This window comes from Tachypleus tridentatus, chromosome 8 (genome assembly GCF_004210375.1).
Source record: "Tachypleus tridentatus isolate NWPU-2018 chromosome 8, ASM421037v1, whole genome shotgun sequence".
Lineage (NCBI taxonomy): Eukaryota > Metazoa > Arthropoda > Merostomata > Xiphosura > Limulidae > Tachypleus > Tachypleus tridentatus.
The window spans coordinates 118535669-118560789 of NC_134832.1; the positions used below are offsets into that span (position 1 = coordinate 118535669).

Here is a 25121-nt window from a genome sequence, read left to right on the forward strand (position 1 = left end):
CATAAGTCATATAAATTATGAAAATGCCCCACCTAATAAAGAATATATATACACATACATAAAAAGTTACTAACAGTATAATCTTTAAAATTTGCCAAAGAATATTGAATATTGAAGGGGCACGTGCCTCCGGCACCCCGGTTCCGATTTCTGTGAATTACTTGAAATGTTCTATAAGAAGACGTGAAATCAGAGGAACTAAAATCAGCATATTCGTATGTCCTTTTCAGTCGCTCTAGTCTGCTGAAGAGGACATACCACTTACCTATTGAGTAAGTTTTATTGTGAATTCATAACGTACCTTTACTGTTACGTATGTTTTCGGCCGAAATCCCAATAATAGCTCATAGAACTGGGTCGCTTGGGAGGTTTAGGTTACTCCTAAATCTATATAATAGGTTAGCAATGCAAAATAATCATCTTAACTGTAGGCTTAATCTAAAAATTAAACACTACAAACATTAAAACCAGTAAGATTTAATGAAACTAACTTTTTAATGAAACTTCCTTTTTTAAAAAAAAGGAACTAGTCATTATTTACCGAAAACGTAAAGCACTAGTCGTTTGCTATTAGCATTCGCATAGACTAACATTACATGAAACGACAATGCACTTAAATAAGCAATTGACCACATATCTAGCATAAAAAGAGAAAACAACAACAAAAAGATAAACATCAAAAACACACTAGACGTATAGAATTTGAAATGAGCTATTGAAATTTTAGATTTTTTAGGCTATAAATTGTTAAAGGTCTTCACACAGAAATAAAAAAAATGTGATTTTGCTATCACACTAACGAAGAGTTTTTGTCATACTATATCTTTCAGACTATTTTAAAGTTTTGTCAAAAAATAAACATGCTCTCGTTATATGGTGTTGTTTGGATAGATAGCGCTTTCGTGTCAATATGTTTTTTATTTATATTTATATAGTGGTCTTTGAAACGTATTGTTAAATGTGTGTTGTAATATGTAATGTAACGTTATACAACTAGAAATGTTCAAAGGTATTTAAAGTTTTGTGTTATATTTCGAAATTGAAAAGAACTGTTAAACATAATATTAAAAAATAATTGAATCAGTCAGTAACCCAAAATACATTCTTTATAAATTTAAGTTTATCAGTTATTCTTTTTCATATGCTACATACCACTGTAACTTGTAAGTTGCGTTTACAAGTTACAGTGTAATAAGAAAATTTTATAACACTGTCATTGTATGTTTGCACTGCTGTTGTCTGAATTTTGGTGTACTGAAACCTAAGGTAATATAAGTTATGATTTGAGAATTGAATTCAGTTCTTACACTAATTGTGTTATAAACTATTATAAGAAGACACTCAGAAAATAAATTTGTTGTGAGAAATGTTTCTTGCATTTCTAATTTGTTGAATAATTTAAAAAGGCTTTTGTTTTGAGTTAGAACATTCAATATTTATATTTTAACTTTAACAACAATTTTCGTTGGGGTATCCTACAAGAGATGAATTAGTTTCAGATTGGCAGAAAAGATAATAAGTAAATAAAATATTAGTGATAAAAAGTGAAGGGTAATATTTTTTTCAGATTGGGATAATGTGAGCAGTAGATCTTTCAGTAGATAGTTTTAGTACGTTTTTTTTAAATATTTATTTTAGTGATTTGAATAACTGTCTGGATGGTGGTATTTAAAATAATGATGATATGATGTATAACATAACATTTTGTTCAGTATGGGACCATTCAATCCTTATTGACTGTTCCATACTCTAACTAAACTTACAAAAATTGGCTCTTATCATTCATGTACTTATTAAGCTTTGCCATAAACTTGATTATAATTAAAAATCCATGTGTTGTTTATTTGCCCAACTCACTACATGGTCTAAGTACTTTTGTAAATCAGCAGCATCGTGTTTACAGTTAGCAACATCTGTGACTTTTACTGTTTGTAAATTTAAGTAATTTATTGAGTATTTCTTCATATATGTCATTGATATAAATAAAAAAAGAGCAGAGGTCCTATGACTGAGCCTTGATATACCCCACATGTGACATGAATCCAGTTTGACTGAAATCCATTTGTAACAACCCTCTACTTTCTTCCATCCAGCTACTCTACTATCCAATTAATTAATTATTTCTTCATATCTACATATGTTTTAAAAACTTTTCATATGGCACCTTGTCAAATGCTTTCTGAAAATCTAGATACATCAAATTTACACCCTTACCTTTATATACATAAACAGTAACCTTTGGAAAGAATGCTAAAAGATTTATGAGGTAAAATTTTCCCTTAGTGAAACTATGTTGACTATCCAATAAAAAAAAGTTTCATTTCTCAGATATAACTTTGACAGTATTAGTGAATGGTCAGAATGTGAAATATAAGATTTAATATTGAGAAGTGTAAATCATTATGCACTTGTAGTGTAAAAATTTGTAAATGGCTTACTCTTTTTTGCAGGAGGAACATTAGTGTTAATAAAATGAGAAGTGTTTGTGATAAAACCCTCAAACCATCCACTTGGTCTAACTGTGACAAAAGAAAGCAAACAGTGTTCTTGCTCCTACTTAAAGAAACTCTAAAGAAGTTTTATTGTAGTTTCTCCTTACCACATGAATCATCTCAATGTAATGAAATAGTGCAGTGATGTGCTACTAGAATGAGAGATTGCTTAAGAGAGGATCTTGTTGGTTGAGGGGTCCAACCCTAACACACCAATTTGGCCCTGAATTCCTGTAGATGGTCAACGTTGGGGTGGCCCTCCCATGAGTCAATTGGCTGGTCCACTTGGGCTAGGGTCATCCAAGTACCAGTGATAGATGTTCTCAACAGGTGTTGTGGACATTGTATCTGATGCTGGTGTTTGGGTATAGTGCTCACGAAACTCTGGGGTTGCTGCAGCGTCCTTGTTGGACATTAGTGTGTCCCATTGTAGGGCTCTTTGGTGGGTGGGGTCAGTGGGCACGGAAATTTCCTTTTTTTATTATGGATCCTCCACAAAGAAACGTAAATAAACTAGTGAAAAACAGTCCATAGGTAAATGACCACATCTTGAAGATTCTGAGCAGCAATCTTCAACACCTGTTGTACCTCATTTTCGTATCTTACATTCTCTTTCAGACAAACCTTTAGGGAAAAGGTCTCCCTTTTTCATTCAGAAGGGACTGCAGGGACTTGCTGGCTCTCCAAAGTCAATAAAGAAGCTTCAATCTGGTGACATATTGGTGGAAATATCCACATCTCAACACAGTGAACTCCTCTTGCATTCAAAGGCAATTGGGAATATACCTATTAAGGTCATACCTCATGCTACTTTGAATTCATAATGAGGAGTTATTGTTGACAGGGATTTGAAGAACATCCCCGAGTCAGAGATTCTTGCTGGTTTCTCCACTCAAGGAGTTTCTGCAGTGAGACCCATCTCCACTTGCAAAGATGGGATTACGATGCTGACCAATATTCTCCTTCTGACATCTACATCACCATGTCCACCTGCCAACATCAAGGCAGGTTATCTTAATTGCAGTGTATGGCCATATGTTCCAAACCCTCTCTGATGTTTCCAGTGTCAGCGGCTTAGGCACTCAAAGACTTCATGTTGTGGTTCCTTGACGTGTGCTCATTGCAGTAGCAAGGACTATGATGCCTATGAGTGTGAAATGGACCCTGATTGACCTCCATGGTTAAAAAAGTTCATGAATCAACTTCATCACCCATCTCTGTCCCTTGCATACATTCCAGCAAATCCCAAGATCCACTTCCTTTGGTTTCAGGTACAGGTATTTTTTTGGATACATTTTCTTCTCCCATCCCAAGATGCAAAACAATCATTTGTTTACATCCTCAGTCACTGGAATCCTCTTCCAACAGCAAAGACCTGCTCAATTGACCCAGGGCAGGATCCATGGAGGTCGATAGACCTCTCTCAAATAAAGACAGTAAAGAAAAAAAGATGTCATAAACAGAAGGGTTCTCCACCAATTTCACCTACACATAAGTTAAAATGGCCGCCTTGATACAATGGAACTGTCAAAGTTTACGTTCTAATCTGGATGACATCAAAATATTGATTCCTTCCTACCATCTTGTATATCTTTCCTTACAGGAAACATTTCTGAAATCTGCTGATACAGACAGTCACCTTTCTGCAGTTTTCTTTGTACAGAAATGACAGGCTGTGTGATGGACGAGTGCATGTGGGGGGGCACTGTTGGTTGATCAGCATGCACCCACCCTGTCTTTGCCACTTGACACACCCTTGGAAGCCATAGACATCAGTGTTTTCTTGGGTTGTACCATTACTGTTTGTACTCTTTACCTGCCACCTGGAAAGACCTATGATCAATCAGTCATTGATGCTCTCATTGAACAGTTGCTGTCTCCCTTTTTCATCCTGGGGGACTTTAATGGACATTATCCCCTCTGGGGAAGTGCTGATATTGATGGTTGCCCCTTAGAGCATATATTCTCTGATCACAACCTTTCTCTTTTTCATATTGGTTCTTCCACTTATTTTCATGTACCTAGTCAGTCCTTTACTGCTATTAATTCTCAGTTTGCTCCCCTTCACTGTTCTCTCACTTTTCATGGAGGATTGACAATAACCCATGAGGCAGTGATCATTTTCCTATAATTTTGAGAGAGAGTGAACTGGTTGATGCCACCCAACCCATGTGCCCTGATGGAAGCTTGATCAAGCAAATTTGTCTGTTTTCACTGCTCTCGCAGAACTTGATCCTGCCATCATCTGTAAGCCATCAATAGACGACTGTGTGGCAGTAGTAACTGACTATATTATACAGGCAGCTGCTCAATGTATTCCTAAAATCTCAATGCATTTTCCACAATATTCTTGTTTATGGTGGAATCCTGCCTCTCACATGGCATGGAAGGCTCAGAAACGGGCCTGGGATACTTTTCATAGGTATTCCACACTCTTGAACTGCATCGCTTTCCAGCAGGCCTGTGCACATACTCAGTGGGTAAGATGTCAAAGCCAGAAGGACTCTTGCATTAAGTTCTATCACCAGTTCCTAAGTCATATGGGACAAGATTTGAAAGGTCAGTGGGCAATATAATTCTGTCCCTCCTCTCAATCTTGCTCTCTGATGGCCAGGAAGTATCTGATACCTGGAGCAATGCCGATACTCTAGAGCAGTGGTGCACAAACTTTTTGAGTCAGGGGCCACAAACAGACTTGTTGTAACAGTTGGGGGCCACAAAAAAGTAAAGATTAAAATCGTCCCACAGTTGTTTCACACAAGATGGACATCACATTTAAGAACACACAAATACCGATTACATCAAAGAGTTTGCACATTATTCTAAGAAATGTTATGATACGTCAACTGCCACAAAGTCAGTGCGATGGATGGTGCTGCATGTCATCTACGGGCTCAGAAATGTCCAACTTGATGTTTGACGTTGAAAGATGCAAGACTACTTCCAGACGATCATCAGTCAGCTGATTGCAAGTGTTGTTTTTTGTTGAGTTTCATATGCGAGAAAGCCTGTTCTCAGCAATACGTGCTGCCAAACATGCTGGTGTGGACAAGTGCATTCTCTTTCGTATTAGCAAATGTATCAGGCAATGTTTTCTAGAAGTCAAGCAAACTGTTTTCTTGGTAAATAGCATGCAGTTCATCAAATGCCTGGAGATCAGTAAGTTTGAGCTGAAATTCTGCTGACAAGTCATCCACTGACACACTGAATGGATCAGCAAAAAGTTTCATCAACAATCTGCATTGGTCAAAGTCATGAAACCGTGAGTTGAACGATTGAATCAAGGTATCTAGCTTCCCAACATAAACTTGTGTGCCATTGTTCTGATTCTTCTGTAGCTGTGACTGAAAAGTGGGAAAGTGCACAAAGTTGCCTGATGCTGCTTGCTGCCAGAACAACTGCAAATTTGTCCTGAAAGCTGAGACGTGATTTGCAAGCTGACAGACAAGCTGATTTTTTGCCTTGCAACTTCAAATTCAGCTCATTCAAATGTTGTGTTATGTTAACCAGATACTTCAAATCAGCTTGCCATGCTGGATCAGTCATGGAAATCACTTCTGTGTCTTTGTTCTTGCTTCTGAGGAATTCTATCACCTCATCAATCAACTCCCAGAATCTTCTGAGCATCTTCCCTCAACTCAGCCAGTGTACTTCACAGTGATACACCAGGTCACCATAGTCTGAATCAGTTTCTTCAAGAATATTTTGAAACTGACCATGATTGAGCCCTTGTGATTTGATGAAATTAATGGTTTTTGTCACTAATGCGATCAGTGCCTGAAAAACAAGTATTTTTACTGCACAGGTTCTGTTGGTGAATAATACAGTGCAACTTTACCAACTGTCTGTTCTGCTTCATCAACAGTGCTACCAGCCCTCTACTTTCTCCAGTCATGGCTGGTGCTCCATCAGTTGTCACACTTACCAGTTTCGTGAAATCCAATGAAACACTACTACACAGTTGTACTGTCTCCTCGAATAGAGCAGACCCATTTGTCTGACCCTTCATGGAACCCATGCTGATTAGTTCCTCTGTGACATCAAACGATGACAACACACCACGAACAAAAACTAGTAGCTGTGCTGTTGAAGTGATGTCAATCGACTCGTCTGCTGCCAAAGAGAAGTAGACAAAGTTGGCTGCATTATTTGTAAGCTGCCTTGTCACGTCTGCTGAGAGGTGTGAAATTCTTCATTGAACTGTTATATGATTCAAAGCCACCATCTATAGCTTGCGAACTGCTTCCAGGCACAATTTTTTCAATGCAGTAATCATACCTTGCTTGACAAAATCACCATCAGTGAACGGTCGGCCAGATTTCACTATTATCAACGAAATATCGTAAGTGACCTCACATCCTGCACCTAAATCTGCTGAGTGCTTTGAGAAAACATTCTGCTGGTGATTCAGCAACTGCTGCAGAGATTTAATTTGAGCTGTTCATTCAACACCGACAACGTTGTGGAAATTTTTATGCTTTGACTCATAATGACACTTTATATTGGATACCTTTGCCACTGCTACTGTCGAATGAAACAGCAGACAAATCACATTCTTCTGTTGTTGAACAAAACAGTATTGCACAGTCCAATCATCTTGAAATTGCCGGTTTTCATCGTCAACTTTTCTTTTTTGTGATGAAATAATATCAAAATAAGGCTCGTAAGTAAATCTCGAAGAACAGTTGGAACGCATGAAATTTCGTAATTATGGAAATATTACATCATTGCGCCAATGATGAAATGCCTATGCATTAATGAGATTTGCTTATTAAATTTTCTTTATTGCTTGACACAAATATGGAACAATCCAGTATCTAATCTAATGCATATTTTTCTATAGCACTTAATCTTTGTGCAGGCACAAACTCTCTATGTTTGACTTTCCAATTGGACATCACGGGCCACTCGGCATCTCGTTGCAGACTGGACTTTGTGCACCACTGCTCCAGGAGAAAGCTTTTGCCAGATATCTAGCACTTTTGCTTTATCCTCCACCTTCTTAGCCACGAAGATTTGGGCAGAGCAGTCATCTCTTTCCTTTCGAGCTGATTGTCTCTGTGACTATAATCATCCCTTTACACTGGTTTAACTCAAACTGGCCCTTCATTGGTCTGGCAGTACATCGGTTGGACCTGATGATATACACTACAAAATCATGTGCCATCTATCTCCTGCTTCTCTTGCTATTCTTCTGATTGTTTTCAACCAGATTTGGCAGAAGAATGTTTTTCCTGATGCCTGGTGCCAGGCTATTGTCCTACCTTTCTCTAAGCCTGGGAAGGACCCCAAGATTCCTTCAAACTACTGTCCAATTACTTTGAAGATCTGTCTCTGTAAGACCTTAGAGAGAATGGTTAATACTCATTTTGTTTGGTTTCTCAAATCAAACAACCTCCTCTTGCCCATCCAGTGTGGGTTCCAACGACAGTACTCCACCATGGACAACCTGATTTGACTTGAAACGCCAATTTGAGAAACCTTTCTCAAATGACAACATCTTGTATCAATTTTCTTTGACATTGAAAAGGCTTATGATACAATATGGAGGTATGGCCTTTAGTAATTCCTCCATTTATATGCATCAAATGGTCATTTGCCCATTTCTATTAAATTTTTTAATGGACAGATGATTCCAAGTTTGTGTGGGTTTGACACTTTCCTGTTCTTTTCTACAGGAACTTGGAGTCTCTCAGGGCTGTTTTTTGAGGGTCACACTTTTCAGTATAAAGATTAATGCCATCACTGAACAGCTCCCTCTCACTGTTGCAAACAGGCTTTATGTTGAAGACTTTCACATCTCATGTCAGTCACTGAACATGAGGTATGTTGAGCAGTAGCTACAGACTGCCCTCAATCATGTACTGATGTGGACCACAGTAAACAGTTTTAACTCCTCTTTCTCTAAAAACCGTTTGCATGCACTTTTGCCACCAACGTGGTATACATCCTGATCTTGAACTTTGTATTGGTGAAGTTGTGCTACCTGTAGTCCCTGAGACAAAGTTCTTGGGGTTTATCTTTGACCGTAAGCTGACTTTATGCGACACATCAAGCAGCTATGGGTAGAATGTACAAGAGCACTGAACATCATCTGTGTCCTCTCTTCCACAACTTGGGGAGTGGACCGATGTTCTATGCTAAAAATATATCGTGCCCTTATTCAATTGAAACTAGATTATGGATCACTGGTTTATGGCTCTGCAAGGACCTTGGCCTTGAAGATGCTGGATCCCATTCATCGTCAGGGACTTTGGCTCTGTACCGGGGCCTTTTGCATATTCCCAGTTCAGAGCTTATACCCAGAGTGTCATGAATCTCCTCTACATCTCCGTCATTTGCAACTATCTTACTTGTATGCTTTGAACCTTTGATCCCTATGACAGAATCCCACCTGAGATTGTGTTTTCCTTCCTCAGTGAGCCATACTTTTTCAAAACAGACAATTTGCCATTGCTCCTTTTGGCCTTTGTATTCAGGCACAGTTGGATGAATTGTGTCTGTCCTTGGATAACATTACTGTATCCACTGGTCAGCCCCTCCCACCATGTCTTCTTACAGTCCCCAAATGTGGCCTATCTTTAAGTCATCTCAGAAAAGTAGACACTCCTGTATGGAAATACTGTCTGTTATTTGCTGAACATCTTTCAAACCATCCTTCCATTTCTATTTATACAGATGGTTCAAAATCAAGTGATTGTGTGGTCTCTGCCATGGTTTATTGTGGCTTAGTGGTTGCACCCAGAATCCCTGCTAGAGTTTCTGTGTTCACTACTGGACTGTACACCATTTCACTTGCCCTAGATCACATAGAAGGTAAGCAGTAATCAAACTGCACTACTTATACTTATTCGCTTAGTTCTCTACTGGCACTAGCTTTGCTTTACATTAGTTCACACCCTGTTCTCGTCGATATTGAAAACTGACTGGCCCATTTCTCTTTAACATTTACTTCTATTCAGTTTTTTTGGATACCAGGCAATGTTGATGTTTGTGTGAACGTGCTCGCCGACACCGCAGCTAAATCTATTTACTTTGGCACTATCAGTTCTGTGTCTATTCCATGCATGGAATATGGTCCTGTATTCACAGCTCAGCTCTGTGTCAGCTGGCAGTTGACTTGGAGTGAGCAATGTAAAAACAAGCTTTTCCAAATGAATCCCTTTATTGGACTTTGGCTGTCTTGTTTCTGTAAAGATTGGAAAGAGGAAGTTATTCTAACTAGGTTATGCATTGGTCACAGTTTTTTAACTCATCATTTTCTTTTATCTGGAACTGATGCATCAGTGTGTTGTCTGTGTAACACTCAGGTCACAATAAGCCACATTTTGCTTTCTTGCCATCGTCACGACTCTGAACAACAGCACCATTTTAAACATCTTCTGTCCCAAGGTTTGTCCATAATGTTAGACAGTGTAATTGGTGATGGTGACACTGTCCACCTTGGAAATGATTTTAGTTTCTTAAAGGCCATTAGTCTTTTCAATGCCATTTAAGTTTTTCTATTTATATATTAGACCTTTTTTTAATGTGATTTTTTTTAAGAATCACAGTCCATCTAGTTTTATTTGAAATTAGAAAATGGCCGTAACATCAAATAACTCGAAACCAGGACTGGAAAGGCCAACTTCAGGTGACTAACGCTGCTGTTTGAACTATCTGTAGTTATCCAGGTGAGTTATTATTAAAATTTTGCTACAAGTCTTTTAAAACTTTTGTTACTTTACTTTTTGAAAATGGCCATAGTGTCAAATAACTCAGAACCAGGACTGAAAAGGCCAACTTCAGGTGACTGACGATGGTTTTTGTATTTATTTGCTAAGTCTTCCTGGCGAGTTATGGTAATTACAATTATGCTACAGAAAGTCCTTTACAACTTGTGTCACTGTAGTTTTTCTTTTATTTTTGTAGACAAGATGTAAACAATGGTTTTATGCTATTTATGTTGTTTTTAAACTTTGTATTGTTTTACCTTGATTTCCTTTTATGAATTTCACTCAATTTACTTTAATTTTAATTTTTTACAGGATGTTTGGTACAGATAGCCTTGCTGCTTTGTGCCATAAAACACCAAATCAACCAACCAACCAACTGTATTTGAAGAAATTTATTAAAACTGTTAAGAAAACTAGTTACATTTTTATAACAATCTTACTTCTGTTTATTTTTTCTAGGTTGAATCAGATGTACTTTCAAGCCTATACACTTGTATCTCTACAGTAACCACATACCTACAGAATGTCAACTGTTGCAGCAAACTTTCCATTTCGGGACTTGTGCATGTTCTGTGAAAAAGTTGCTAACCAACGTGGTAAGGATAAAAAAAGGAGAATTCTAAGTCAATTAATTTCTGAGTGGAGGAGCAAACACAAGGAACTTCACAAAGATGACAAAAATACAGTGAGAATACTTTTTACAGCTGTAATTAAGATTTAATTTTTACAAATCAGTACATTTTGTTTGACTCAAATAAAATAACCTTCAATTATTTGAAGGTGCTTGTATGTTATTTAGATATAGAAAAAAATGTACATTTCTTTTTCATTTTGGATTTTAATTTGTAATATTTTTAGAAAATACTATAAATGATGTGGACTTCAAATGTTAAGTGTGTTTCATAAATTTAGTACTTGGCAATTTGTAAAAATTACAACAGTACATTGAGAATAGTATATTTTTCAAATTTGATGGCTAAAGTCAGTGGCAATCTGCACAACAGGAATGTATTAGTTTTTGAAAATTACATCATCAGTAATTTATCCTTCCTTTTTCTTTTGCTAGACAGACTCATTTTTTCCTGCAATGCGACTTCTATTACCACAGTGTGAAAGAGAGAGGGCAGCCTATGGAATGAAAGAGGTAATTAAGTTTGAGAAATAACAGTATTATAGGATTAACATATTCTTATTATTTTAAGTTTTTGTGGCATGTCTTATAAGGAATTTCAAAACACACCTCCATTCACCCCTCCAGGTAGATTTCTGTATGTTGTAAAGGGATTTCCTGGAGAAGGCTCTGTTTTCTTCAGTTTATCTGCTCTTGGATCTGAAAATTCACCCATGTATTTTCCACATGTGTTGACTTGTCAAGGTGATGTGGGGATTCTGGTACTTGAGGAGCCTAACTCCAGCACATCACTTTTGCCTTGAATTCCTGTAAATGGGTAGCCTTGGGGTGGTCTCTCTAGGGTTGTCTGGATGGTCCTGTTGGTCTAGAGTCAACTGAGTATCAGTGTTGGATGTTCTCAACAGTGTTGTGGATGTTGTGTTTGGATACAGTGCTTATGAAACCCTGGAATCACCATGGTGTCCTTGTTTGCATTATAGTGTGTTCTCTCATTGGTCTTCATGGTATATGGGGTCAGTAGGCACTGAATCTTTCACTTTTTCTTATAGATCTCCTAAATCTTTAAAAGAACAAAACCATAAAAACAGCTTATTGGTAAATGACCATGTCTTGAAGACTCTGAACAGCAGTCTCTACCCCATTCTGCACCTGTACCTTGTTTTATACTACATTCTCTGTCAGACAAAACCCTTCAGGGCAGATGTCTCCCTTTTCTATTGAGAAAGGATTAGAGGGGCTTGCTGGCTCTTCAAAGTCAGGCAAGAAGCTATATTCTGGTGATATCTTGGTGGAATAATCTATTCTAAAACAGAGTGAACTTCTCTTGAATTTGAAGGCCATTGGGGATATATTCATTGAGGTTACTCCCCATGCTACTTTGAATTTCTCACAAGGAGTTATTGTTGAGAGGGACTTGAAGAACATTCCTGAGTTGGATATTCTTGCTGATTTTTCCAACCAAAGAGTTTCTACAAGAAGAATTACACTGCCTGTCAGCATTCTTATTTTGACATTTACATTGCCACATCCACCTGTCACTGTCAAGACAGGTTATTTGAACTGTATGGTATGGCCATATATTTCCAACCCTTTCAGATGTTTCTAGTCTCAGTGGTTTGGTCATTCAAAGGTATCTTATTGTGGTTCTGTGATGAATGCTCTTTGTGTTGGCAAAGGCAATGATGCCCACAAGTGTAAACTGGATCCTCACTGCATCAGTTGTAATGGTTCCCACCCTTCTTATTTTATTCTTACTCTAAGTGGGTGCAGAAGAAAGAGGTACAGCATTTAAAAACCATGAATAATGTTTTTTGTCTGGAGGTTTGAAAGTTGTTGTCTGCTACTCCATCTCAGACTTGTGCTGCTGTAGTACATTTCACTGCTACAGTGGATGTGTGAGCAATGTTTTCTATGCTTCTGTCAAAATCTTTTTCATATGATGTGAAGAATCATTTAACCTCAATGGATAAATGAGTTGACAAATCACTATTTGCTCCTGTTTCTATCTCCATCATGGATTATTACCATCCCCAGATATGACTTTTTCTTGAGTTATGTGAAGAAAGTGGACACTCCTCATTGGGATTATCATCTTCTCTTTGCTTTGGAGGTTTTTTGTTTTTAACTTGATTTAATTTGATCTTGGATAATATTTTACTTTTGTATTTTGTGCTTGGTGCAGATAGCCTCATTGCTCTGTGCTGTAAAACATCAATCAATCATTTTCCAATGACAAGACAGCTATTTCTTGATCTCCAGGGTTTTCACTCATTACCCAGTAAGCATTTTCAATGCTCAGGTCCTATCTTTTATTTCCCACTCAAATGCCCTAGACAGAAGTATTGTGATTATTCACTATTTATGTTGTTACTTTAAACAAGGTTGATGCTTCTGCAGTTAACTTTTCTATTTGTATTAATAAGTTATTTAATAAAAAAAAGAAAAGAAATTTGTACTGTCTAGTATGAATTTGCAAGTTAATGTTTCCACTACAAAAGTCAACCAGACCTCTTCTCTTTCACTTTTGTTGTCTGGTGTTTATCAATAGCTAGCAGAAGGTTCACTCTCAGTCAGAGTGGCCCATGATACGATCCATTTTGAGATGGAGATTTTTATGTAAACTGGGGATATCTTTCAAGGGATCCTGAGGCAGCTTTTGCAGATGACCTGGGAACAACTGATGCAACTTTAGGTTTTCTTTTTTCTGTTTCCTTCTTTTACTAGGTTGATCTCAAGAGAGGATCATTTTGATCACCCACTTCCAGTCCCTTTTCTTCAGTTAATTACTTGGGTTTGTGAGATTTTGAGGGTCATTCCTATTGCATTTGACTCTGTTCCTTCCTTACTAGCAGAAAGGATGGCAAGTGACTACTTAGTTCCTCCTCCTTTTCCTGATATTGCTGTTCATGCTGGAATATTTACTACTCAGCTACAACATTGGATAGCTATGCCTTGTCTACCATGTTTATCAGACTAGTATATGTTAGCTTATCACCACCAGGAGGAGAATGTTTTAGATTCTCAGTGGATGAACCCCTTGGTGGTCCAAATTGGAACCTGTGATAACATTAAACAGATGAAAGTTTTCTTGCATTTGTCTTACTCTTATGAATGTCCTGAGGTATTTATTTTCAATACAACATTTCTTTGAAGCCTATCAACATTCCCTTCATCAGTTTGAGGATGAGTTGAGGATGTGGCTGATGTTTACATCAGTCAGATTGGCTTCTTCAGTGCTTTCTTTGATTTTCTTACTGGTTTATTGTTGGGATTCATTAGGTAAAGACATGTTGTTAGAAAATGCTTGTTTACCATCTTCTGCCCTCAAGAGTTATGGAAAGGTCCTTTTCTCCATCCAGTGTTACTTTCTGGAGTGTCAGAGATATTAAAATTTCATTTTGATACAACCTGTACACATTTTTTTTATCATCATTGGCTTTCTACCTTCCTGGTAATAATTTGGGAATATCAGTTCGTAGTGATTCCCGACTTCTCCCTCCTTTGGTTTCCACGTTTTGTTAATTTTCATAACAGGTTCCATTGATATTCTTGGGGTGGACCAACAACAATGATGTTGGTAACTATTCATCGATGGTGGAGCTTTGGGAGCTCATTTACATCACTACCTGGATATTTGAAGCTCTTTCACAAGGCATCCATGAGTTTCTATTTTCTAGTTTTTCTATTTCCATTTTCTAGTTTCAGGGTTGGCCATACAGTTTAAATCATCACCACCATTGTTGGCTTAACCTGTTAGTTTTTCACCTCCAACAGATCCATTGCAGATAAAACTTTATTCCCAGGTCATAAGAGAGTTGTTAGTCAAAAAAGTAGTAGAGAGGGTTAATTCCATTCTTCTGAGGTTTTATTCCCATTTTTTCATTGTATCCAAGAAAACAGAAGATTAGTGTCCAATCATTGACAACTGATTTTTAGATCCTCCTTGCTTACTAATGAAAATTTTTCTCAACCTATGATGACATTTTGTGCAAGGGTTCTGGATGACTAGGATTGATGCTTATCTTCATTTTTCCATAGCAGTGTCTTCTTAGAGATTTCTCTAGTTGGTGTGCAAGCATCACATGCTGCAGTTCAGGGCTTTTCCTTATGGCTTTGCATCAACATCTCATCTTCTGCAGAGTCATTTGAGCCTTTTCTCATCTCTTGCATTCCTTGGTCCTGTGCACACATTATTATATGGATGATTGGTTCTTTCTGGCTCCCTCACCTTGGTTAGTGAAACAACACTTAGATTTTCCTTTCTGAAGCCACAAAAGCAGGCTGAAAAAAATCTGTTTTGTCACCAATGCAATATATCGTTCTTCTTAGTGTGTTTTTTAATACTGACTTAAGTTGTGCTGAATGAACTCCTATCAGGTTTCAAGCCATTGAAAGAGCTGTCAGGTTTTTACTTATGCCTCCTTCTTTTACTGCATGGATGGTTCTCCCTTTTAGGAATGTGGGTATCTCTCGAGCCTCTAATTTCTTCATCAGTTCCATCAGTTGTCACTGCATGATCAATAGATCCTGTATTCCGATCCTTTGGATCATACTATTTTATTACCCAGAAGAAACATTGTAGATTGCAAATGGTGGTCGGATAAATGCAACACTGTTATTGGGTACATGTTCCACTATTTCATTTTGAGATCCATCTGTTCACAAATACATCTCTTCAGGTATGGGGAGCTTATCCTCAAGGTTAGGAGTTCCAGAGTACTTGGATGGAAGATGAGCCAACTGTCCACATTCTCAAACCCTTTGTAGTACACTGAACAATGATTCAAAGTCTGTCTCTCTTGAAGGGAGAAATTTTCACGATACATTACAACAATTCTACAGTGGTGAGTTCTCACCTAGGAGGTACGTATTCTTGAGATCTTTGTTTCGTACCTTGGATTTTCTCAACTAAGTTCCTTCCCACTGTATTGGTCGTTTAGCATGCCATGTTCCAAGAGTGCTGAATTTAATTGCAGATCACTTGTCTTGACTAACTGGATTCTTCCAATGATTTTCTTCTATCATGAGGTTTTTTGGTGCATTTGCTCTCAGTTTAGATCTCCAATGATTGATGCCTTTGCAACTCATTGAAATTCTCATTTGCTGTTGTTTTGCTTTTGATACCTCATCCTTGAGTGTTTACAGTCAATGTGTTTAGTCAGGATTGAACATGTTTACAGTCAATATGTTTAGTCAGGATTGAATATGTTTACATCTGTATGTTTTTCGACAGATTTGGTTGTTGCTCCACATTGAGACTGTAGTTCATTCTACTCCCTGTTGAATTTTCTTAGTTGCATCTACTTCTTTCACACTGACAGTTTTTCTTGAGACAATCTTGATTAGACATTTTCCATCCAGCTGTTCAGAAACTCGGGCTTCATGCTTGGAAGCTATGTGGTTTATTGCCTAACATAAGTGTTCCTCTAAGGTTTCTCTGTATTCAACTAAATCTATCCATAAGCCAACCATGAATGTTTATCAGTAGAAATGGAATATTTATTGTCAGTGGTGTATTAAGAGGAATTTAAATCCTCTTTATCCAAAAGTATCATATCATATATGACTTGGTTATTTGAGAGGGATCTTGCTTCATATAGGGTGGCTTTGCATAAGGCATCTTTTTAGGTATTTCATATTTTTTGGTCCAAACAATCTTTTAATTACTGAATCAGGATTTTACAGTTGTTTTACATGCATTGTCTTGCTCTCTTTTTGAGCCCATAGCTTAGTGTTCATTGTTTCAACTTTCTCTTAAATTGTATTCTTTATTGTTGTTGATTTGTGGTTATCACCAGTTAGAGGTTTTTGCAATTTTTAGTGCTCTATATCATTCCACATTTTTGCTGCTTTACCCCATGAGGTCTTTTCTTTCCAAGACTCTAGCAACCATGAAAGGGGAAAGATCCTTCTCACCAGTCCATTTGCCAGCCACTCCAATTGTGATCATTTGTTATGTCCTGTGAGAGCTCGTAAGTGTTATGTGGCTTGTACTAACTTATTTTGAAGTACTGAAAACTGATTGTTCACTCATTGGGATCCTTCCATTTTACATGACTTGTATCCCATTACTTTAATGAGGTGGCTTTGCAAATTGATTAACATGGCCTACTGTGGATTATCTTTACAGGATAGAAATCTTATGCATCTTACATCTCACCAATTTTGTCATATTTGTGTCATTTGCTGCCTGGTTTTATTGCCCTCTGGAAGATATTGTGCAGGCTAGTATGTGGATCACTACCAATACTTTCCTGTCTCATTACTTACATGTTCTGGCAGTTTCTTTTTCTGAGGGTTTTGACTACTGTCTGTAGCTATTTTGGCCACATCTGTTAGACTTTAATCATAAGTATTTTCCTTAATTACATACTCTCATTTCCAGGGTCCTGTTATTTTTTACTGGTTCTCAATTTTTGGCAAGTGTTACCCTGGTAGGTATGCTTTCTATTTTCAATTTTGCACTGTCATCTACTTTCACTATAATTATTACAGGTTGCGATAGACTATGTTGAAATAGGTTGTTCCATAAGATCATTTAAGCACCTACCAGATAGTATTACCTTATAGACATGGACAATTATGAGTAAAGCAAAAGGAAATTCTTTGTATTCCTGCTGATCTTTTGGTTGAATAAATCAGGATCAGTTTGCTTTTAAAAACTTAAGGAATTTGGTTTACCTATTGCACAGCTTCCAGAACACTATTCTTCAGGACTCCCCATTGCATTATACCCCCAAGACTCTAATAATGGAACTTGGGATTCCTTACCACTCCCAGTTTCTAATTACAGGGGTGGTGGACAGAGGTTTTTCCTCTAGAGTGTTGAGTGTGTTCCTCCACTATTGGAAAAGTGAGTGAAGTTGGTGGTCCCATTATAAGGGTCTCTGGGTGTTTTTCTTAGATGTCAGTAGGAGTGGCACCAAGCTCTTTGGGAGCCTACTTATAATTATGGTTCAGATTTTACACAAAGCTATCTGGTTGAGGAGTGCATGTAGATCCTTGGCTGAGCACAGGTTCCATGTCCTCTCCATAATTCCAGGCAACAGAACACTCTTTGTCCACTTGGTTGGGGAGTGAGGATAAATGTTCATAATTCCAGAGACTGAATGAGTTCTGTTCTTTTGGTTGAGAACAGCACACATGATTCTGTTATTCCAAGCCTAAGGTGTTGCTTTTTGGACTTCTCCAGGTGGATGAGAAAGTTTGTTCAGGTTGCTTAACTTTTTGTTATGATCCTGGTGATGTGAAATATATTATTATACATTACATGACTGAAGGTTGGGATCCAATTAAAAGTATGTGTGTGCGTGCATGTATGTCATACATGTGTGTGTGTGTGTGTGTGTGTATAGGTGAAGAGCATACTTGTTCTGGATGTACTGCAGTTCTTTTTCTCTTGTACCATTTTTTTTATCTTAGTACACACCTGCTCTATATAGATACTTCCAAATTAGAATTTGGCTAAGTCATTTGAGTGGGGTATAAAAGACCTGGAGCAAGGATTTTCAATGTTAAGATGAGCAAAGAGTGGAAACCCTGGAAATTGAAAAATAGCTACATTATCAGCAGAAGTAAGTATTGTTGGAAATACATTTTCAGTTTAGAAAAATGTTAACTTTCATTTTTAATTTAAAATTGATATTAACTCTAAATTATTAAATGTTTTAATTTCATATCTTGATGGATAATCTGTAACAAGCAATCTTCAGATCCACTGTGCTAATACATAATACTACCAATTTATCCAGTTAGTAATCCTTAACACTTAGTAGTTATAAGCACTTGAATAATATATATGTGTATGTTGTGTATTATATAAAAGGATGATTATGAAAGTTGTACATGTATGAAGTTTTAAAAATAAAAATAACTTATAACATTATCAAAGCAAACTGATGTGTTTTTTAAGCACTTTTTAGCAAAAATCTTGATAAAAGTCCAGTGTTTAAGTGAAGAGTCAGAGGATGCTCAGAAGTTATTGAATTATCGAGCTCCAAAGAATGCCAAAGATGTAAGTAATTTGAATGTTTTTTTAATAATTTTTCTTTATTTTGTTCCTTGTCAAATATTCTACTTATATGCTGACACAGTAAAAAAAGTATACTTAAAAAAGGAATAATTTTGAAACTAATATATTTAGCCCATATGGCTTACAATTATTTTTTTTACTGTTATAATTATATAGTAGTGGCAACAAGAGATGGTATGACAAAATATTTATATTTGAAGTTCAGTTTTATGTGTCATCTCAGTGTCTTGAACATAATTATTAGACAGCATTGTTTGCTTTCAGCTGATGAGGTTCATTTAACTTATCCGGATGTTTTCATCTATTTAATTACATTTCTAATATTATGATGCACGTAATACCAACCTTTTAAGACAACACTGTTCCTCATTTTTTGTGGCATTTTTCTTGTGGCAAAATTTGCATAATGTGAGTGTTTCATATTCTTATACAATGATAGAAACTCTGAAGATTTTTTGTTATTATTATTGTATTCCATTATATTCCATTATGCAAACATACATGTAACATTAAATTTTGGTAGCTGGCTGCAATACTGAAAGTATTTTTGATTTTTAAAAAATCTTTAAAGTGCTATGTTTGCTTTTGAATATAAACATTTTTGTGTATAATTGTATAAAATACACCAATCAAGATCAAAGGCTATACTTTAACCATTGTCACATTAAAAAGCAAGGTAATTCATATTTAGTGCAGTTTCAAAAATTAGCTATTCAGATGTGAAAGAACATTGTGAAGTAATTGAAGTTTTTACTAGTTTTTCTATACAAAAAGTTAATTCCACAGCAAAGTAATTAGAAAAATATCTTATTTCAAGAACAGAGTGATGGGTGTTTTCAAACAAAGTAATGATTTTAGTTAATTAGTTTAATTAATTTTGGGCATTAAAGAAATTACTTGTTTTTATTACTTATTTAAATGATTTGTTAATTTCAACAAGTATTGCCGTACATTAATTTATTGTTGTAATATTTTAAGTTTGGATATTTAAATATCTTAGTGATAATATTTTATGAAACTGAACAGTATAGATAAACAAAAAAATCATTATGGATTTAATTTGAAAACTAGGTCGCAGGGGATTTTGCAAGTGTTGCAGAATTTGTGCTTAGAAAACGATGCCCACCTGAAACATCTCCATCCATCAGTTTGGAGGAAATTAACAAACATTTTGATGACATTTCTATTAATAATGTTGCCAAAAAGAAAGGTGAGAAGACTTTTTAAAGGTTTATTATTTCAGCTTGCATGAATATTGGTTGAAAGGGGAAAAAAAAACTGGTGATAAACATTCTATGTGATTGGTTTGATCCTTGAAAATGTTCTTTGTTTTATGGACTAATGTGAAGTAAATTGGTTTTAAGAAAATATAAAAGAAATCAAGTGTATTAGAATATTAAAATAGTTAAATAACAAATTATGTTCATAATACATTTCTAATTTATTACATTTAACATCTGCATTTTTTTATTTATATAACAATTATGCTTGTTAAATAACTTAAATAAACTTAGTATTAATATCCATAAAGATTTTTTAAAGATTTGCTAACAAAAGTATGTTAATAATAAAAGCATTAATTTCATAGCCTTAAATCTTACTTGATTACAGAGCTATGAAATAGACAACCAGGGCAGGATCCATGGGGGCTGATAGACCTACCTCGAATAAAGACAGTAAAGAAAAAAAGATGTGGTCGTAAACAGAAGGGCTCTTCACCCATTTTATTTACACAAGTTAAAATACTCACCTTGATACAATGGAACTGTCAAGGTTTACATTCTAATCTGGATGACATCAAAACACTGATTGCTTCCTACCATCTTGTATGTCTTTCCTTACAGGAAACATTTCTGAAATCTGCCGATACAAACAGTCACCTTTCTGCAATTTTCTTTGTACAGAAATGACAGTCTGTGTGATGGACGAGTGCATATGGGGGGGCACTGTTGGTTGATCAGCATGCACCCACCCTGTCTTTGCCACTTGACACACCCTTGGAAGCCGTAGACATCAGTGTTTTCTTGGGTTGTACCATTACTGTTTGTACTCTTTACCTGCCACCTGGAAAGACCTATGATCAATCAGCCATTGATGCTCTCATTGAACAGTTGCTGTCTTCCTTTTTCATCCTGGGGGACTTTAATGGACATTATCCCCTCTGGGGAAGTGCTGATATTGATGGTTGCCCCTTAGAGCATATATTCTCTGATCACAACCTTTCTCTTTTTCATATTGGTTCTTCCACTTATTTTCATGTACCTAGTCAGTCCTTTACTGCTATTAATTTCTCAGTTTGCTCCCCTTCACTGTTCTCTCACTTTTCATGGAGGATTGACAATAACCCATGAGGCAGTGATCATTTTCCTATAATTTTGAGAGAGAGTGAACTGGTTGATGCCACCCAACCCATGTACCCTGATGGAAGCTTGATCAAGCAAATTTGCCTGTTTTCACTGCTCTCGCAGAACTTGATCCTGCCATCATCTGTAAGCCATCAATAGACGACTGTGTGGCAGTAGTAACTGACTATATTATACAGGCAGCTGCTCAATGTATTCCTAAAATCTCAATGCATTTTCCATTATATTCTCATTCGTGGTGGAATCCTGCCTGCCACATGGCACGGAAGGCTCAAAAATGGGCCTAGGATACTTTTTGTAGGTATCCCATACTCTCAAATTGCATTGCTTTTGAGCTGATTGTCTCTATGACTATAATCATTCCTTTACGTTGGTGGAATTCAAACTGGCCCTTCATTGGTCTGGCAGTACATTGGTTGGACTTGATGATGTACACTATGAAATCATGCATCGTTTATCTCCTGCTTCTCTTGTTATTCTTCCTATTGTTTATAACAGTATCTGGCAGGAGAAAGTTTTTCTTGATGCCTGGCACTGTGCTATTGCCCTACTTTTCTCTAAACCTGGGAAGGATCCCAAGATTCCTTCAAACTACTGTCTAGTTGCTTTGATGAGCTGTCTCTGTAAGACCTTAGAGAGAATGGTTAATACTCATTTTGTTTGGTTTCTCAAATCAAACAACCTCCTCTTGCCCATCCAGTGTGGGTTCCAACGACAGTACTCCACCATGGACCACCTGATTCGACTTGAAACGCCAATTCGAGAAGCCTTTCTCAAATGACAACATCTTGTATCAATTTTCTTTGACATTGAAAAGGCTTATGATACAATATGAAGGTATGGCCTTTAGTAATTCCTCCATTTATATGCATCAAATGGTCATTTGCCCATTTCTATTAAATTTTTTAATGGACAGATGATTCCAAGTTTGTGTGGGTTTGACACTTTCCTGTTCTTTTCTACAGGAACTTGGAGTCTCTCAGGGCTGTTTTTTGAGGGTCACACTTTTCAGTATAAAGATTAATGCCATCACTGAACAGCTCCCTCTCACTGTTGCAAACAGGCTTTATGTTGAAGACTTTCACATCTCATGTCAGTCACTGAACATGAGGTATGTTGAGCAGCAGCTACAGACTGCCCTCAATCATGTACTGATGTGGACCACAGTAAACAGTTTTAACTCCTCTTTCTCTAAAACCGTTTGCATGCACTTTTGCCACCAACGTGGTATACATCCTGATCTTGAACTTTGTATTGGTGAAGTTGTGCTACCTGTAGTCCCTGAGACAAAGTTCTTGGGGTTTATCTTTGACCGTAAGCTGACTTTATGCGACACATCAAGCAGCTATGGGTAGAATGTACAAGAGCACTGAACATCATCTGTGTCCTCTCTTCCACGACTTGGGGAGTGGACCGATGTTCTATGCTAAAAATATATTGTGCCCTTATTCAATCGAAACTAGATTATGGATCACTGGTTTATGGCTCTGCAAGGACCTTGGCCTTGAAGGTGCTGGATCCCATTCATCGTCAGGGACTTTGGCTCTGTACCGGGGCCTTTTGCATATTCCCAGTTCAGAGCTTGTACACAGAGTGTCATGAACCTCCTCTACATCTCCACCATTTGTAACTATCTTACTTGTATGCTTTGAACCTTTGATCCCTATGACAGAATCCCACCTGAGATTGTGTTTTCCTTTCTTGGTGGACCATGCTTTTTCAGCACAGTCTATCTGCCATTGTTCCTTTTGTTCTTTGTATTCAGGTGCAGTTGGATGAATTGAGTGTTTCCTTGGATAACATTGCTGTAGCCAGTAGTCAGCCCATCCCACCATGGTTTTTTACCATTTAAAAATGTGACCTTTTGTGTGTCTGTAGAACATTAGTAGGGTGTCTTTGATTGGGCAAAAAGAGTGAGTATATCCACCTCTCACTAGTTATTAACACTTGTGTAATATATACATACAGTTTTTATGAAGCATAATTGATTATTGTATAATAAATACCCTGTGACATTGTTTATAAAGCATGATGCATGCTGTAAGTAAGTCTAATTGTATTTTTCAGTGAGTAAAAGAAAACTACCTTTTGTCTTTCTCTCTCTTATCAGAGGAAATAAAGAAAACATTTCGTTTCCTGACTCACAACATATCATCTCGAGATTTGAAGTGGTTAATTAGAATGATTCTCAAAGAAATGAAACTTGGGATTAGTGAGCAAACAATATTGAATACATTTCATCCTGATGCTAAAGAACTTTTTGATGTAACAAGTAGCCTTGCTAAGGTAAGTTAGCCTACTGTTTGGTCGTGTATATAAAACAATGTTGTGCTTGTCAGTGCTATTTATTAACCTTTGGATAGAATATATGTAATTTCATGAAAACTGTTTGAATAATTTTTCCATTTCAGGCACCTTTTTAGTATCTCTTTTGAAACAGTGTGTTTAATGAAAAATACTTTGTCTTCAGTTCATTTTCTCAGTTATTCCTGTGATTTGTCAAACTTTCTGATGAGTACTGTTAAAATCAATAAAATCCCAAGATAATGACTTACTTGCATTTCAAGTAAATTTTGTGGTTATTTTCACTCTTCCACATTAATCCATTAGCATAAAAATTACATAATTAAAAGAGGCACCATGTTTTAAAATTGTACTTAAGCTCCTGAAAATGCATGTTCTTATCTTCAAGGCCAAGAATTATAGCATCAATAAAATACATGTGTTGATGTAATATTATTTCAAAGATCTTTCATGTTGATTCAGGAGAAGAAAAGGTACATAAATTTATTTAAGTGAATATTGTATTCCATTAATGTATAATGTTTTTTACTAGGTTTGTGATAGGCTGAATGAGCCTTCTTTACGTCTACATGAGATTGAAATTTCTTTATTTAGTCCATTTCGTCCTATGTTGGCAGAAAGGGCTAATCCTAGTCAGGTCAGTGCATAAATAGTGAAGTATACTACTTAATTTTTTGTTACAAAAGTTTAATTTTATTCTGATAAATATATAAAGTTCTCAAACTGATATTTATTAATTCTTTTAACATGGGTTGGGTCAATTTGACCAACCATGTGACCAATTGTACTCGTTTAAAGTCATTATAGATTTAATAGTTCTAACTGTCAATATAGTATATACATCTTCATGAAATTTGATTATGTTTTAGTTAACGTTATAAGTTGTTCACATAAGAGAAATCGTATTTTTAGTGAAGTAATTTTAATACACTAAATATAAAGATCTGTTCCTTAAAATATTGAATATTTGTTTTGAATAGTCCATGTGCAAAGTAATTTTCATCTTAAGATTAAAAATACCTTTTCTTATCTCAAAAATTTCAAATTTTCTTTGTGTAATCCCTTAAATCTCCTATGTATATTTCAAATGTCTTTTTTTCAATAATTTTTATGTCTTATCTGTTATTTTCTCTACCCTAACTTAAAGCAGGATTGGTCAGTTTAACCAATCTAGTATCAACACACACAAAAGAAATCTAAATTAACCTTTTTTTTTTTTCTAGAATGGCTTCAGTTTTAACACAAAACAACATTTTTTTTATCTTAAGTTGCTTTGAGCTTGTAACAGTATACATCTATTTATAATTAAATTTTATTGTTTTATTGCCCTTTGAACCATGTCTAATTACTCTCAGCACCATTTTAAGTTTTAAATCACTAAGAGCAGGTGCATCTCACATCATGCTATCAAATTACATCATGTACCACTTTTGTGCTTGCCTCATACCTCATGAAATATCTTTGATATTATTATCATTATTATTTATTTTACCTAATTTAATCTTAACTAACCTAAAAAAATTCCTGTTTTTACATTTTAGTTACTTTTGTAATAACCAATGAAGAATAAATATGAAAAACAAG

The 25121-nt window shown here is 36.2% G+C and overlaps 1 protein-coding gene across 4 annotated transcripts in view; it reads left to right on the forward strand.

Annotated features, from left to right (window-relative positions):
- Window positions 1-252: 252 nt before the first annotated feature.
- DNAlig4 (DNA ligase 4) overlaps window positions 253-25121 on the forward strand; it is a 47384-nt gene continuing 22515 nt past the window's right edge. Inside the window, exons 1-7 of one of the 4 annotated variants that reach the window (XM_076451156.1) lie at window positions 253-272; window positions 10667-10892; window positions 11274-11351; window positions 18751-18852; window positions 19942-20080; window positions 23344-23519; window positions 24070-24174. In XM_076451156.1, the coding sequence (XP_076307271.1) occupies window positions 10731-10892; window positions 11274-11351; window positions 18751-18852; window positions 19942-20080; window positions 23344-23519; window positions 24070-24174 (762 nt within the window). In that variant the 5' untranslated portion in view covers window positions 253-272; window positions 10667-10730. Of the gene's footprint in view, window positions 273-874; window positions 1010-1245; window positions 1267-10068; window positions 10166-10666; window positions 10893-11273; window positions 11352-18750; window positions 18853-19941; window positions 20081-23343; window positions 23520-24069; window positions 24175-25121 lie in introns of those variants that run through there. The other 3 variants (XM_076451153.1, XM_076451155.1, XM_076451154.1) reach the window with 3 other exon arrangements.